Consider the following 17,004-nt stretch of genomic DNA (forward strand, 5'->3'; position numbering starts at 1 on the left):
ACCAAAACAGCCTAATGATCATCATGCACTCGCACGAATACGACCACGTGAAATTTTAACTCGCACACTCTCAAAAAATGGTCGCATATGCGGGCATGTTTGCAAGTCACACTGGTGCGCCTAGTTATAAAATTCAGTCTCACTGTCTCCAAAAATGGTTGCCAAATGCGACTAAGTGGTCACAGTCTGGTGCCCTGAACACACTGACCATGCTCAAGGATCAAGGATATCTTTATTATCCCCAAGGGGCAATTTGTTGTACAGTCAGCAGCATCCACACAATATCAGACAAACAATAATAAATAACTAACAATAAACACAAAAATAAAAACCCAACATAAAATCCCATAAAAGTCTCCCTGGGTAAAGGACGATGACTACAACATAAAAATCACATTGAGTTAATTAGAAGGCCAATGGCACCTGGGACAAATGAGTTCTTAAATCTCTTTGTCCTGCATGTTATCCTGCTGTATCAGGGCTGTAGGAGTGTAATGCACAGGGCTGTAATGCCCTGTAACCTTGTGTAACAGTGGCTGTAACACGCCGACTGTGTCCTGTGGCAGGGTGAAGCATGCTGACCGTGCAGCTGTATAACAGACTGACTGTGGTCCGCTCCAGTGCTGTGGCGTTCCGTGCTCTCTGGCAGGGCTTTAGCAGAACCGCTGGCAGCTCTTCAGAGCCGCCTTTCAGCAGGGTCAGATGCCCCCTCTCCCAGCAGCTTTAGTCTTTCTGCTGCGTGATCCAGAGAAAACATGTGAATGCAAACGTGCCGTCCCGCTCAGCAGGAAGCTCCGGAGAAACAGTCGCTCCTGTCTTCTCTGAGTGTCTGACGGGGACCCGTTTGGAGGAAGCAGGAATAAGGAACTGAGGATTGCAGCCGTGTGGTCTCGCTCGGCCTGTTTTCCCTCCGAGCACACAGCAGGTCCAGTGTTTTCCTGAATGCTCTTATCTCCCCACTGTGTCTCTCTCATGGCCTATCACATGATGGCCATCTGGGCAGGAAATCACACTCGGAGAGAGAGGGAGAGAGGGAGAGAGGGAGAGAGAGAGAGAGAGGGAGAGAGAGAGAGAGAGAGAGAGAGAGAAACATCAGGAGAGAGAGGGAGAGAGAGGGAGAGAGAGAAACATCAGGAGAGAGAGAGGGAGAGCGAGAAACATCAGGAGAGAGAGAGAGAAAGAGAGGACAGGGTGAAATAGAGAGAGAGAAACATCAGGAGAGAGAGAGAGAGAGGCAGAGAGAGAGAGAGAGAGAGAGAGAGAGAGACATCAGGAGAGAGAGAGAAAGAGAGGACAGAGTGAAAGAGAGAGAGAGAGAGAGCGAGAGAAACATCAGGGGAGAGAGAGAGAGAGAGAGAGAGAGAGAGAGAAACATCAGGAGAGAGAGAGAGAGAGAGAGAGCGAGAGAGAGAGAGAGAGAGAAACATCGAGAGAGAGAGAGAGAGAGAGAGAGAGAGACATCAGGAGAGAGAGAGAGAGAGAGATGGTTGAGAGGTAGAAACTGAATGAGAGAAAGTGAGTGTGAGAAAGAGGGTGGAGGTGACAGTGAATGAGAGAGAGAGAGCGAGAGAGAGACTGGTGAGTGAGAGATGGGGACTGAGAGATGGGAGGGTTACAGAATGAGAGCGAGGTGGGGGTGGTAGAGGGATAGGCGTGTTGGAAGGCAAGAGAGAAATGGGAGGGGTTGGAGAGGGCCATAGGTCTGGTAGACAGCGAGATAGAGGTGGGTGGCTTAGGGAGTGAGACATGGCTGAGTGAGAGTGAGTTGGGCGAGTTAGAGATGGATCAGGTAAAGAGAAAAAGAGGAAGTGGGAGCTGTGAATGAGACAGTGTGAGGAGGAGAGACTCACCCGCCCTCACCCCTCCTGCGGTTCTTGTCACAGGAGCGGAATAGGGGGCGGGAGGGATGCTGGGAAGAAGCAGTGTAAGGTGCGTACTGAGCGCACTGAAGCCCGCTCCTCAGCGCACTGAGGCTCAGAGTGTGGGGCACAGCCGTCTCTCATTGGACGGGGGTGAGGTCTGAGTACGCACTGTGCGGGTGCTGACATGCCCCCCCCCCACCACACCCCGCAGGTTCACCAATCACCAGTCGTTCCTGGACATCCTGAACGAGATGAACGACTACACCGGGCAGAGGGAGGTCATCGCGGAGAACATGATGCTGACCATCTGCCTGGAGCTCACCAAGTATCTGCAGGAACTGAAGCAGGAGCGCAAAACGGTGAGAGAGCGAGGGGGCGGGGCCGGGGTGGAGGAGGGGGAGGGGATAGGGGCGGGGCTAGTGGGGGTGGGTGTGGGAAAAGGAGGCGGGGTTCCTAAGGTTACGTTCAGCCTCCAGCTAAAAGTGGACCAATTCCGATATGTGATGTCTTCAGAACAGTGTGAACAGCCAAAAAAGTGCATGAAGCTGCATCTTTTCAGTTCTGATTTGGGTCATGTGATTGTGAGGAAATAAACTGGATTTCCAGCCTTGCAACCTGTGTGTGGATGCTTAAATTGGAATTGAGCATGTTTTAACATGGCCTGAGTGATTTTTAATGTCACGTGGCGGGTTATTATTTTCATGCTAATTCTGCGTGGCGATACGGACATGACAGCTTTTGTTGTTTATATGGGTGTGCGGAACATTTCAGGATACTGTGGGCCACCTTCAGAAACGAACATGAACAGTCGGACATGTCGGTTCTGAGCAGCTGGAACTGGGAAATAAAGCCTGCGTTCTGAATGTAGCATTAGTACCTGCAGGGAAGGGGGGGTTGTGGGAAGGGTCGGAGGACAATGTATAAATGGATAAAAATTGCAACCTGTGTAAGTTGCTCTGGCTACGAGCGTCTGTTGAACGCCAGTAACGTAATGTAATAATATTGCAGAGGTCAGCTGAAATCACAGATGTTTAGTTGTGCCGCTGTATATACGTTATGCTCACCTTTTCATTGCCTGTTTGTCTGTCCATCTATATGTGTGTGTGTGTGTGTGTGTGTGTGTGTGCGTGTGCATGTGCATGTGTGTGCGTGTGCATGTGCATGTGTGTGCGTGTGTGCACGTGTGTGTGTGTGTGCGTGCGTGCGTGCGTGCGTGCAGTATCTTTCTGAAGCCAAGAAAGCCCAGCAGAATCTGGAGAGCAGCTACAAGCAGCTGGACAGTGTGAGTTTCCCAAAGAACACATGGACACATTCAGGGGTCAGAGACGGGGGGAGGGGTGAGGCCAGGGTCAAAGGTCAAAGACATTAAGCATGCTTTTTGTTGAGTCAGAGCTGTAGAGCGTGCAGTTTGGGGGGGGGGGGCATGTGGGGAGAGTGCAGTTCCTGAGGGGGTAGTATGTTTTTTGGAGGGGGTAGAGATGGGGAAGATACGATTTGGGAGGTAAGATGGGGGAAGGTGGTTCGGGGGTACAGAGATGGGGGCCATGTTTTTTGTCAGAGTCAGAGATTGGAAAGGTGCGGTTTTGGGGTCAGAGGTGTTGAGCGCGCAGTTTTGGGGGTCAGATGGGGGGGTTCCGGGGGTCAGCGGAGTACAGCGTTCGATCTCCTCCCGCAGAGCAAGAAGCGCTTTGAGAAGGAGTGGCGTGAGGCAGACAAGGCCAATCTGAACGCGGAGAGAGCCGACCAGGACATCAACGCCACTAAAGCTGATGTAGAGAAGGTACACATCCATGTGCATGTACACAGACACGTATACACATGCGCACACACGCCTGTGTCCACATGCATACACACATGCATACACACATATACTCATGCACACATACACATACTCGCATGCACATGTGCACATGCACACCCATACACACATACACTCATGCACACATAGACATACCCACATGCACACACCCATTTGTACGTACGTGCCTGCATGCACAGGCACATACATACGCTCACGTGCACGTCCATACACAAGCGCTTGCACATGTGCACATGCACACCCATACACACATACCCACACATGCACTCATGTACATGCGCGCACACACACACACGCACACACACACACAGACACACACGCTTGCATAAGTTCAGCTGTATTAAATACTCCCATTTGTGTGTATTTCTGCGTGTGTGTGTTCCTGTTCAGGCCAAAATGCTGGCGCACATGCGCACGCACACCGCAGAGGAGTGTAAAAATGACTACGCCTCCCAGCTGCAGAAGTACAACAAGGAGCAGAACCAGTTCTACTTCAGCGACATTCCACAGATCTTCAACGTGAGCAGCGCCTGTTCTCCTGTAGAGGAGCTCAGTGTCTCTCTTCTCCTGTAGAGGAGCTCAGTGTCTCTGTTCTCCTGTAGAGGAGCTCAGTGTCTCTGTTCTCCTGTAGAGGAGCTCAGTGTCTCTGTTCTCCTGTAGAGGAGCTCAGTGTCTCTGTTCTCCTGTAGAGCAGCTCAGTGTCTCTGTTCTCCTGTAGAGCAGCTCAGTGTCTCTGTTCTCCTGTAGAGCAGCTCAGTGTCTCTGTTCTCCTGTGGAGCAGCTCAGTGTCTCTGTTCTCCTGTGGAGCAGCTCAGTGTCTCTGTTCTCCTGTAGAGGAGCTCAGTGTCTCTGTTCTCCTGTAGAGCAGCTCAGTGTCTCTCTTCTCCTGTAGAGGAGCTCAGTGTCTCTGTTCTCCTGTAGAGCAGCTCAGTGTCTCTGTTCTCCTGTAGAGCAGCTCAGTGTCTCTGTTCTCCTGTAGAGGAGCTCAGTGTCTCTGTTCTCCTGTAGAGCAGCTCAGTGTCTCTGTTCTCCTGTAGAGCAGCTCAGTGTTTACCCTCTGGAACCACCCTTAACAGGCCCCTTTAAGCGCAACCAGAGTCTCCCCCTGTGTGTCTCTACAGAAACTGCAGGACATGGATGAGAGACGCATCCGGAAGCTGGCGGAGGGCTACGTCTCCTTCGCTGACACAGAGAAGCGTGTGATGCCTATCATTGGGAAGTGCCTAGAGGGCATCATCAAGGCGGGCACCAACGCCAGCGCGGAGAAAGTGAGCTTCACGCTCATATACACACTCTCACATACTTTCACGCTCATATACACACTCTCACATACTCGCATACACACACACACACACACACACATTTACATTCATTCAGAGCAACTTACGAGTGAGGCAGAGTACAACACAAGCAAAAGCCGTACATGGAGTCACAATATTTCAAGTGCTGCATGACCAAGTTGACCAAATAGTTGGACAGACTAGGGGTAAGCTAGCTGGTCGAGACACAAGTGCATTAAACCGTTAATTTTTTTGAAGGAAAACGGAGTTTAAGACGTAAGAAATTGCTTTAGGTGGTAGTGATTCTGGTGATCAGACGGCAACTTACCCCTTGGGCAAGGTACTTAACCCACAATTGCCTCAGTAAATATCCAGCTGTATAAATGGATAACATTGTAAAGAACTGTAACCTATGTAAGTCGCTTTGGATAAAAGCGTCTGCTAAATGAATAAATGTAAATGTAAAAATAGCGAGGGATTCAGCAGAACAGATGATGTATGGAAGTTCATTCCACCATAAGGGGACAAAGGCAGAGAAAGTTCTGGATAGTGATTTTGTGCCGTAATGTGGTGGGACCACCAGACGCTGTACGGTGGCAGAATGTAGTGGTCAGGAGGGAACATACGCTTGTAGTAGACACTCGTAAACGCTCGCACCCACGTTCTCACAGGCACACACATTGATGCACAAGCAGACGTTCACTCATTCACACGCACAGAGTGTGTCTGCTTGTTTGAGAGTATATTCTCAGTGTGTCCTCCATGTCTCCGCAGGACTCGGTAGCCCTCATCGAGCAGCACAAGTCCGGCTTCGAGCGACCGGGAGACGTGGAGTTCGAGGATTACAGCCAGGGCATCAACCGGGCGTCATCGGAGAGCAGCCTGGGGACCCCCAAGGGCCCCATGGAGCTGCTGGGCAAGAACAAGACCAAACTGTGGCCCTTCAGCAAGAAAAGCAAGGTAGTCCACCCCCCCCCCCCCCCCCCCCGAGACCTCCAGAGCAGGAAGACATTAGCCTTTAAGTGCCTTTTTTCTGGACCAGAGGGTTGTTATCCTGCTTTGAGTTGAGTTGGGTGTGTGGCTCAGATTGAGAATGATGAAAGGTGGCTGGGCATCTCCTCCTCCTCCCAATCTGCTGTGATGTAGAGGGATCCTTTCACAGCCTAATTGAATGGCACTGAAGTTTGGCCTGTAAATAGAAACGGTGAAAGGTGAAAGGTTATCTCAGTGGGAATTGAAGGAGAGGCACACGTGTGATCTCCACCTGGGCTCACGCTCCAGGTAAGACCTCACTCACCTGGCGGTCTTACAGAAGCTGACTGAAGAATGGCTGTGTCTGACTGTCAGACCCCGACCTCTCACCCCCAGAACTTCGATGGAGAGCAGTGACCAATCACACACCACTGTGCATAGCAGTGACCAGTCACACACCGCTGTGCGTAGCAGTGACCAATCACACGCCACTGGGCAGAGCAGTGACCAATCACACACCACTGTGCAGAGTAGTGACCAATCATACACCACCTTGCAGGCCAGTGACCAATCACAATAGACTGTGTAAAGCGCCAGACAATGATACCAATAACACTATACAGTTCTCCTAATAAGGGACCAATCACTCGCCAGATGTTTAACTGTGGAGCTGGATACGGTGGGGTCAGTAAAGGAGTGTCCTCTATTTGGCTGATACGGCAGTGTCAGTAAAGTGGTGTCCTCTGATCAGCTGAATTGGTTGGTTCAGTACACAGTGTAGAGTAAGCTCAGTCCCAGCTGCTGATCATTCGGCATTAATTATCACCATCGGACCATCCTCCACCGCTCTCACCTCTCCCCAGTCCCATCTTCCCAGTTTTAATGGCATGACCCCCGTGACACCCCCCCATCCCCTCCTGCACCCCTCCCCCACCCCCCACCATGTCATCCCTAAATGTCTACGTCCTCTGTTTTTGCGTGTCCCATTGGCTAACACACTACAGCAGCTGACCTGTGACTGGCTGGTATGGCGTGCATGTCCTGATGTGTGATTGGCTGTATGAAACGCTGCTTCCTCCTCTGTCCCTCTGCTCCATGCTCCGAATCCCAGCACGGCGGCTGTCTGGCCTCCTGTCCTCTCCCAGTAAGCTCGGGCCTGCTCCACTCACAGCGCCTTGCACCCTCCCACAGCCCAAGCAGCCAATCAGCTGAAAGGACTGACAGCCCACTGCTTTTTAATTCTATTTTCATTGGCTGCACACCTTCCCCGAGAGAGTGCTCCTGTAGAATCTGTGTATGGGTCCAGATAGGTTCATTCCCAGGGTGGTTCAGGATGTACGGTGTCCTGGCAGGTCCAGAAGAGCCCTGAGCGTTAGAGGGAGGGGGAATTCCAGCGCTGAAGGCTGACTTGTAGCACGCTGTTTACAAAAGGCGCAGCTCAGACTAAACCTGTACTGACTGTAGCTTTGTGCCAGAGGAAGACTCACTCTCACAGAGACGCGACTATCATTACGTGCACACAGACCCGCCTTAGCCCCGTGCCAGCTGTTCTAACTCCAGCCAGTGTGGCTGTTTGCTTAAGTGCTCTTTAGAGTTTTGCTCTTGGTTTGATAATGGCTGAATTTGCGAGTTTATTCACTGCTTTATGATGGAGGGAATCTTTTGTTTTTCACGTTGTCAGGAGGCCACAGTGGAAAGGATTGTGGGTAATGATGCTGATTGTGTCAGATATGGCAGGAAAAAGGGTTCCCTCTGTAGTTTTGAGCTATAGCTGCAGTACGTGAGTGGGAGCTGGCTACCCAGCTAGGAGTAAGCTTTGTTACAAGACAGTTACTAGAACAGAGTAAATGCTTTGATTACATTACATTACATATGTTTAGCAGACACTCTTATCCAGAGCGCCTTCCAGCACAATAGAATGTAAGTGCATCCCTCCAAGTTACATGAGCAACAGTGTCAGACGAGGCTAACAACACTCCCAGACCAGTGAGTGTGAGCACAATGCCATTCAAACCCTGCCACAAGTTAACTTGTGCACTCTGACAAAAGCCAAGTGTAGTGCAATAGAACAGTCAGTGGAACACAGAATGCACCATAATACTACACGTATAATAAATATTAAATACTAGAGGTAGCACATGTTGGGGGGCAGGGATTGAAGTGGGACCGAGATGCAGTCTGAAGAGGTGGGTCTTCAGTCTGCGTCGGAAGATGGCCAGTGATTCCGCTGTCCTCACCCCGTGGGGAGTTTATTCCACCTCTGAGGGACCAGCACAGACAGGGATCATGTCTGAAGAGAGTGACCCCGTCGGGAGGGGGCAGTCAGTTGCCCTGTAGATGCAGAGTGCAGCGATCTTGACGGAACATTTTGTTGAACCCCTAATGCATCCAGTGAGCTGGGGGTGGTTGCCATAGCGATGCCTTTGACTGGGGAGCACAGAGTGTGCTGCACAGAAATGCGCATCAGGACAGGAGGTGTGCGGCCGGCTGCATCTGCGCCGACTTCTTCCTGCTGGCAGTCAGTCAGCCTTAAAATGGGGGGGGGGGGGTATGCAGCTCGGTGTGTGAGTGTGAGAGAGTGTATGTATGTGTAAGAGTGTGAGAGTTTGTACGTGTGTGTGTGTGTGTGTGAGAGAGAGAGAGAGAGAGAGAGAGAGAGAGAGAGTCTGAGTGAGTGTGTTAGTGAGTGTGTGTTAGTGAGTGTGTGTTAGTGAGTGTGTGTTAGTGAGTGTGTGTGTGTGTGTGTGTGTGTGTGTGTGTGTGTGTGTGTGTGCGTGGGTTAAAGATCTCCGGCCCCACGCTGGAAATCTGGCGTGCAGAGATTTTAGATCAGGCAATAAATTATTACTAGTGTATACGGACTTTGATATTACCAGACCGGAAATCAATTTTATTAATGGATGAGTTTTAACCAATGGTAGCCTGTTTAGGCGACATACTGGCACGAGAGCACTGTTCTTATCCAATCTGCGAATAGTTTCAACTTTCTGTGAGGCGGTGCCAGGAAGTATTTGCGGGGACTGTATCAGTTCATTACTGCACAGTAGGCTAACATGCATTAAAATAGATGGGGCATGGAAGTGAAACTTGTGAAGGTTGGAGCAGACACAAGCACAGTAGAACGTGGGGTGGAAAATAAATGGCGATAGGCTTGGTTAGATGAAAACGGTAATGACGGACAAACGTTCGGCGTATGCTGTCACAAATTAAATGAGCCCGGGAGCTGCTTTGCACCGTGTGTTCGAAAAAAATACAGTAGGCTATGGGACAAGCGGCAAAAGGTATTGTCGCGGCATGATACAGATCGCTCACACAAAGCAGCTGTTATACGTCAATGTTGTTGGGAGCTAAGGCCACTGTAGCTGCTGCTGCTTCATCCATCCAAGACCACGTGTGCAATCATAAAGTCTGCATTTATAGCGGAACATGACCTATCTTTCAGGATAGCGCCAGCGCTAGCTGACCTGTGCAAAACATCACAGGACAGAACTGCACTCTCCAAGCTTAGCGTGTCAAATACACAGGCCAGCTACCTATCCACTCACGACATTGCCTGTCACATTAGGCAATGTTTAGCGCACAAGCTGTCAAAACAGATGTTTTCACAGAACGTTGACGAGTCCACAAACCGCAACATGGACAGAATTTTCAATGTATTGGTCCGATTCTATGATGAAAACTTGGACAAAGTTGTAACACAGCATCTTGCTACTCGACAAACTTTTATTGAAGTTGCACTTTTCATTTTTAATACCGTTTCAGGAAAAAGGAAGCACTTTTTAATTTGGGCACGATAATACAAAATTGTATTAATGTTTTTTTTTGTTTTGTTTTGTTTTACAATTTTGAATTAAAGCTGTTGTGGTAACGCTAAAGGTATATGCGTCCCATTTTATCACCAACCCATAAAAAAACATTTCAGGCTCAGAAAAATTTGTCGCTTTAAGCCCTCTGTGTGTGTGTGTGTGTGTGTGCGCGTGTGCGTGTGCGTGTGCGTGTGCGTGTGCGTGTGCGCGTGCGTGTGCGCGTGCGTGTGTGTGTGTGTGTGTGCGCACGTGTGCGCGTGCTTATGCAGGTGGTGTAGGGGTTTCCCGTGCTCTGTGGCCAGGGTGGTGGTGTTTTAAGCTGATGCTGGTGTTTTCTCACTGTGTTTCTTCTCCTCTCTGTATGGTGGTGATGGTGTTGTCTCTCTCCTTTCCTTGTTGTTGTCTACACCCACACCCCCTCTCCACGCCGAACCTCCCTGCCCCTCACCCCGTTTCCCAGCTCCCCTCACCCCCCGTCACGCCCTTCTCCCCTCCCCCTGACCCCTCGCCAGCTAACGGACTCCCCACCCCCAAATTCAGCCGGGACCCCCTGTCGTACTGCCTGAAGGAGATCAATAAGACAGTCAAACCCCGAATCTCTGCCTTCAGGACCATCAAGAGAACGGTGAGTGTCAGAGGTCAGGGGTCACCGTGGGGGGGGGGTGGCCCTGCTGAGACGTGCTGGGGGTTGACCGTGCGGATCGGTTCATTGGCTCCCTCACTCTTAACGATGACATCACACATCGGCGGTGACATCACACATCGGCGGAGGTGACGTTTGTGCGAACAGGGAGGTGTGTTGTCACGACGACAGCCCACAGACACCTGCACAAAATGAGAAACCAGTGAAGGATTTAAGGTGGTCCTGCTGACGTTTGAGTGTTTAGCCCCCCTCTGCTCATACTCCCAGGGGTTTATATCTGTGCTGTTTCTGTCTTTCTCCCCCCAGACCTCTGCTCCAGAGAAGTCCATGGTAATAGTTCACAGGGGGTTACGTCCATAAGGGACTATGAGAGGGTGGAGGGGTTTAAAGGGTGTGTCCAGGTGTGTGTGTGTGTGTGTGTGTGTGTGTGTGTGGGGGGGGGGGGGGGGGGGGGGGTCTGAGAGAGTGTAATTGTGCCTACATGTATGTAAGTGTGTCTAAGAACACGTAATGGGTATGTGTGTGTGTGTGTGTAAGGGGTGTGGTCATGTGTGTAATGGTGTGTAAAGACATGTGGGGTGTGTAAGGGCCGGCTCTGAGTCTGTATACAGGATGTTTGTATGAGTAAAGGCTGTGTAAGGTTGTGTCAGGTTGTGTGTAAGTGTATATGTGCATATGATGGAATGTCTGTGTAAGGTGTAAGCGGGGGTAAGGAAATGACATACTATGATGGGGCACATGAAGGCTGTGTAGGGGCTGTGTAAGGGCTGAGTAAGTTTAAAAGGGTAGTTAAGCAGCAGTTTATAAGGGTAAAGGGCAGTTCATGAGTGTATGTAAGCTATGATGTGTGTTCAAGGGGTGCGTGAAGGTGTGTAATGTGAGTGTGTGTGAGGGTGTGCAGAGCATGTACATGTGTGTGAGCGTGTGTAAGGACACTGAAAGGATGAGGGGACACCCTCCCATTTCCGCTGTGCTGGGAACCGTAAGGTCATAGGAGGGCACCCTGGAAAAACCTCAGTCCTGACTGAGCTGGAATGTTCACTCCAGAGTCGCCATCCGCCCAAATCCAGTGACAGTGCTTTCTGGAAATTATCCTGCCCCCGTCTTATTGGTTTAACCCAGGAGATCTCATGCAGAATGCCAAGGAGTCAAACTCGGGAGTGAACGTTCCAAATGTCGCCACCTGGTGGCAGACGGATGTTCTGCAGCTAACAAGCTGGAAAGGACACAACAAAATGTAAGACACCTCCACCATTCCAGCTTTTTGCGGCACGCCAGCATTTCATTACAAAGGAGCCAGTGCATTCATTCAGACTACTACAGCATGGCCTGAAATGGAAAGGAATTCCTCCAAAAAGTGCTGTTATATTTGACACCCAGCTGGTGGAATGGTGCAGGTGTACATGTTTCTGGTGGGTGTGGCTGTGGGTGTGACTCTTGGGGGTGGGGTGGGCGTGGCGTTGGGTGTGGTCATTGGGATGGGTGTGGCTGCGGGTTTGTCACTGGTACAGTTCTGCCGATCAGGGGACCTCCCTCCTGATTCAGGTAGAGCTGCATGTCCCTGGCCACCCCCTCTCCCTCTGTCTCTCACTAAAGGGAAAAACGGGTGTGAGATGAGGGTGGTGTTGGTGCTGACTGTCTACCCCCACCTCCCCTCCCCAGCCCCCCGCCACGGAGGACTTCGCCCACCTGCCTCCCGAGCAGCGCAGGAAGAAGCTGCAGCAGAAGATGGATGACATCAGCAAGGAGCTGCAGAGGGAGGTGGACCAGAGGTGGGCGTCGCCCGTCTCCATGACAACGGCCGTGCCCCTCTCTGTCGCCCCCCCCCCCCCCCCCTTTCTCTTTCTCTTTCTCTTTCTCTCTCTTTCTCTTTCTGTGAGGTGTTAACGGATGAAGGATGTGGACAAGTCTCTTTCTGTCTCAATTTTTCAGTTTGATTTAAATTGCTTTATTAAATGCCAGTAAGTAATGTGGTTGGCGGTGTAGTATCAATTTTATATTGTCAAAACAACACATAAACATGAACAGTCATGAACACAAACAGGCTCTCTCTGAGGCATTACTGAAGATGAAGGATGTGTATGAGTCTCTTTCTCTCTCTCTCTCTCTCTCTCTCTCTCTCTCTCTCTCTCTCTCTGTCAGTGAGGCATTGGAGAAGATGAAGGATGTGTATGAGAAGAATCCACAGATGGGGGACCCCAGCAGTCTGGAGCCCCAGATCTCCCAGACAGCCCACAACATGGAGAGGCTGCGAGGGGAGCTACAGAAGTATGAGGTGAGCCTGGCCCAGGGTGTCTCTCTCTCTCTCTCTCTCTCTCTCTCTCTCTCTCTCTCTCTCTCTCTCTCTCTCTCTCTCTCTCAAACTGCTGCTGTGGTCTCTAGGGGTGTGCAAAAATATTGTTTTTTTTCAATTAATTGTTTTTTGAAATTTGTCCGATTCGATATCGATCTGTAAAATTTATGGATCGATCTTTTAGGCCAATATGCATTTTTTTTCCCGGTTTTCTAGGTTCATTAGCGAAATGGTTAAACAAAGAATTAAATAGACTGTCGGATTTAAGGCAATTACTAGTCCTGCTCGCATTAGATGTCGCTGTCTCATGTAACTTAAAACGTTTAACGACCTGCGAATGCATAGAGGAAAAACTGTTACATCAGTTTTTTTTTACTATGATACGACCTCTCCGTGTTCACCGTGGCTAACCTTACGGTCACACGGACAAGACAGGAGAGAGACAAAGCGACCGGCTGCCATTCGGAAGTGGCCGTTGCAAAGCCAACTAGGTGCGGCTAAAATAGAATAGACTCGACGTCTGTTTTATGCAAATACTGAGCGATGCAACACGGCGAAGGCAGCGTGACACACGTTGCTGAAACAAATGATCCAACATTTTGGTTCCAGTCAAACTTGTCTTGATACATACAGAGATATAAATAACAAAGAAGGGTGTCCGCAATCATGGAGATGCCTGGTATACATATTCATATATGTGTGCACTGCAGTCACAGCTTTTTAGCTTTAGCTTTAATACAGTGCCCAACCACTACCTAGCTACCTTACTAGCTAGCTAGGTAAACTGAACCGCAACACTTGCTCATGAATGCAATGTAATTTAGCGCAATTCAAGAGAAACGTAGCTGTTCATGTTCGTTAGCTAGGTAGCTAGCTAGCTAATTGTTCATATTAGGCTAGCAAGAAAACCTTATGGGACTACAGACGTACACAATATGGACAAAAGTATTCGGACGCCTGACCATCACATTGTAATGACATTGTATTCAAATACATATACTTTAATATGGAGTTGGTCCCCTTTTTGTGGCTATAACAGCTTCCACTCTTCTTGGAAGGCTTTCCACAAGATTTTGTGTTTTTGTGTTTCTGTGGGAATTTGTGCCCATTCATTCTGTAGAGCATTTATGAGTTCAGGCACTGATGTTGGACGAGAAGGCCTGGCTCGCAGTCTCCGTTCCAGTTCATCCTAAAGGTGCTCGATGGGGTTGAGGTCAGGGCTCTGTGCGGGCCAGTCAAGTTCTTCCACACCCAACTCATCAAACCATGACTTTATAGTCCTTGCTTTGTGCACTGGGACACAGTCATGTTGGAATAGAAAAGGGCCTTCCCCAAACTGTTGCCACAAAGTTGGAAGCATAGCATTGTCCAAAATGTCTTGGTATGCTGAAGCATTAAGATTTCGCTTCACTGGAGATAAGGGGCCTAGCCCAAACCCTGAAAATCAGGTGTGGCCAAATACTTTTGTCCTTGTAATTCATATGTGAACGGACATTGTCCGAATGGACGTTAAGCAGCACATGAGACTATGGTCTCTCTCTCTGACTGCTGCTGTGGTCTCTCTCTCTGACTGCTGCTGTGGTCTCTCTCTCTCTGACTGCTGCTGTGGTCTCTCTCTAACCGCTGCTGTGCTCTCTCTCTATCTCTCTAACCGCTGCTGTGCTCTCTCTCTATCTCTCTGACCGCTGCTGTGCTCTCTCTCCCTCTCTCTCTCTCTCTCTCTCTCTCTCTCTCTCAAATCGCTGCTGTGCTCTCTCTCGAACAGTTCTGTTGTTTTTTATGTAGTTTTGATGTTGTTTTTGTGTTTTTGCTGTAGTGTATTGCTGTAATTCTCAGATGTGCGGTTGCGTGTGTGCGCGCGTGCGCGTGCGCGCGTGTGTGTGTGTGTGTGTGTGTGTGTGTGTGTGTGTGTGTGTGTCTGTCTTGCAGTCCTGGCTGATGGAGGCTGGAGGTCGAGGTGATACGATGCGTAGCTCCGTCAACAACAACTCCCACGAAAGGTTCAGGTGAGTCACACCTGGGATCAGCAGCAATGTGGTGTGCTGGTAACAAGCAGGGCATCAAACCAAAGCCTTACTGGTTCAATTCCTCACTGGGGCGCTGCTGCTGTACCCTTGGGCAAGGTACTTAACCCAGAATTGCCCCAGTAAATATCCAGCTGTGTAAATGGATGACACGTAAGAACAGTAACCTGTGTAGGTCCTTCTGGGTGAGAGCATCTGCTAAGCAGCTGAATGTCCCTGAACTGTGTGTATCCGTGTATGTGTGTGTGTGCGCAGCATTGGTTGTGCGTTTATGTGTGTGTGTGTGTGCGTGTGTGTGCGCGCGTGTGTGCGCGTGTGCGTGAGTAAGAGACTGCGTGCCTCCGTGCGCACTGTCTGCACTGTGTGACCAGTCTCTGTGCTTTGTCTCCCAGTGATGATGAGTTTGATGAAGAGGAGCCTTTTGCCCAGTGCACAGCACTCTACAACTTTGAGGGTAAGAGTGAGGTCATCCTGACCTGTCCCCTCCGCCTCTCCCTCCCTTCACTGTGTCCTCTGTCTTCTGTCACCCCCTCTCTCTCAGTGCCCTATTAGCATGAGAAACAATCATTCACAGCAAACAAAACACCTGCATCCCTGTCTCCATCTGGACTGTGTCTCTGTCCTGCTCCCCTATTTCTCTGTGTGTCATTGACATCGCTCAGAATGTTGCCCAGATATCTCCCACTGTCACCTGTGTCTCTGTTCCTTCTCTGTTCATACCTCTTACACATGAGAGCAAGAATTACAGGTTATCTCTCACTTGGTCAGGTATATCTCTGTTCCTCTCTCACCTGTATCTTCTACTTCAGCACCTGTATCTTATTCTGTTATGTCTTTCAGTCTATCACCTGTAGCTCGCTCTTTCAGTCTCACCTGTAAATCTCTTTTTCTCACTTTCCCACCTTTACGTCTCACTTTCGTACCTGTACATCTCACTCTCTCACTCACTCTCTTTCACTCACCTCTGCCCGTAACACTCACCTGCACCTCTCACTCTATCCCTCTCTCATCTGTACTTCACTCTTTCTCTCTCTCACCTCTGTCGTGTCTCCCCCCCAGGGTCGAGCGAGGGCACGATCCCAATGCATGAGGGCGAGGTCTTTGCCGTGGTGGAGGACGACAAGGGGGACGGCTGGACCCGCGTGCAGAGAGCCAACGGGGACGAGGGCTACGTGCCCACCTCTTACATCAAAATCTCCCCCCCAGTGTAACGGTGCCCCCTGCAGGGCTCGTCACCTGCCTGTCCTACCTGGAACTGATGATTTTGTGTGTGTGTGTGTGTGTGTGTGTGTGTGTGTGTGTGTGTGTGTGTATCCTCTGCGCGTGTGACTGGTGGGAGGGGGGGGGGGGGGGGGTGCTGGGATTAACGTAGTGGGTTGAGGGGGGTTACAGGTGACAGTTTTTGACAAGCATACATTTTTGTCATTGGCCTGTTTGTGAAGCGGTTGTGAGTGGGGTGCTGTGAGTGTGCCGTCTCAGGAGAGCTGCACCCCTCACACTGCGGGGGGGGGGGGGGGGGGGGGGGGGCTGTGGGGCTGGCTGCTCAGACTGGATGTTCCTGTGTCAGGGTTGTTGGGGTGCGTGCGTGTGGGACAGGCTGCACAGAGTGGACGGGACTAGCTGCGAAAATGAGGGCCAGGCTGTGTTGCGCGCGTGTGTGTGTGGTGGGGGTGGGGGTGGGGGTGGGGCTGGGGGGGGTGAGGGTGTGTGCGTGTGATGAGAGAATGGGGGGGCTTTGCTGCTGAACTGAGCCTCATGAACACCACTGCGCTCAGGCACTGATGCCAGGATCAGCTCAACACTGCACTGACTGTACATGAGGGAGTGTGTGTGTGTGTGTGTGGGGGGTGAGTGAGTTACAGAAAGCCTGTGTGTCTGTGTGGGACTGTGTAGGAGAGCCTGTGTGAGTGTATAAGAGGGTGTCTGCAAGAATGTGCCAAAACACTGTCTGTGTGGGTGTGTGTGCGTGTGTGCACGTGTGTGTGTGTATGCGTGTGTGTGCAAAAGCCTGTATGTGGGTGCGGGTGTAAGAGGTTGCCTGTATCAGTGAGAGTGTCTGACTTTGTGTGTCTTTGTCTGTGTGTATCTGTGGGGGTGCGTGTGTGTGTGTGGGTATGTGTGTGTGTTTGTGTGTGTGGTTGCGGGGGTTTCAGTATTACAGCCATGCCCCTGGTGGTGTGAATGGGTGGGGTTAGTTTTCAGCTGAGTGTCTGATGAAACTGGATGAAGTCCCCTTTTCCTGTTCAATCTCTCACTCCCATGTCTGCCAAATACAGATGTGTACTCCTAGCTACAATGTTCTCTT

General features: G+C 50.4%; 1 protein-coding gene across 2 annotated transcripts in view; it reads left to right on the plus strand.

Moving 5' to 3' along the window:
- LOC118787335 (cdc42-interacting protein 4 homolog) overlaps positions 1-15,980 on the plus strand; it is a 29,172-nt gene extending 13,192 nt beyond the window's left edge. The window contains exons 4-15 of one of the 2 annotated variants that reach the window (XM_036542863.1): positions 2,074-2,221; positions 3,082-3,144; positions 3,538-3,642; positions 4,072-4,200; positions 4,803-4,949; positions 5,736-5,921; positions 10,689-10,712; positions 12,045-12,154; positions 12,525-12,657; positions 14,605-14,681; positions 15,092-15,153; positions 15,759-15,980. In XM_036542863.1, coding sequence (XP_036398756.1) covers positions 2,074-2,221; positions 3,082-3,144; positions 3,538-3,642; positions 4,072-4,200; positions 4,803-4,949; positions 5,736-5,921; positions 10,689-10,712; positions 12,045-12,154; positions 12,525-12,657; positions 14,605-14,681; positions 15,092-15,153; positions 15,759-15,910 — 1,336 coding nt within the window. In that variant the 3' untranslated portion in view covers positions 15,911-15,980. The remainder of the gene's footprint in view (positions 1-2,073; positions 2,222-3,081; positions 3,145-3,537; positions 3,643-4,071; positions 4,201-4,802; positions 4,950-5,735; positions 5,922-10,688; positions 10,713-12,044; positions 12,155-12,524; positions 12,658-14,604; positions 14,682-15,091; positions 15,154-15,758) is intronic. The other variant, XM_036542871.1, reaches the window with a different exon arrangement.
- Positions 15,981-17,004: the final 1,024 nt, after the last annotated feature.

This window comes from Megalops cyprinoides, chromosome 1, assembly GCF_013368585.1.
Source record: "Megalops cyprinoides isolate fMegCyp1 chromosome 1, fMegCyp1.pri, whole genome shotgun sequence".
NCBI classification, from domain to species: Eukaryota; Metazoa; Chordata; class Actinopteri; order Elopiformes; family Megalopidae; genus Megalops; species Megalops cyprinoides.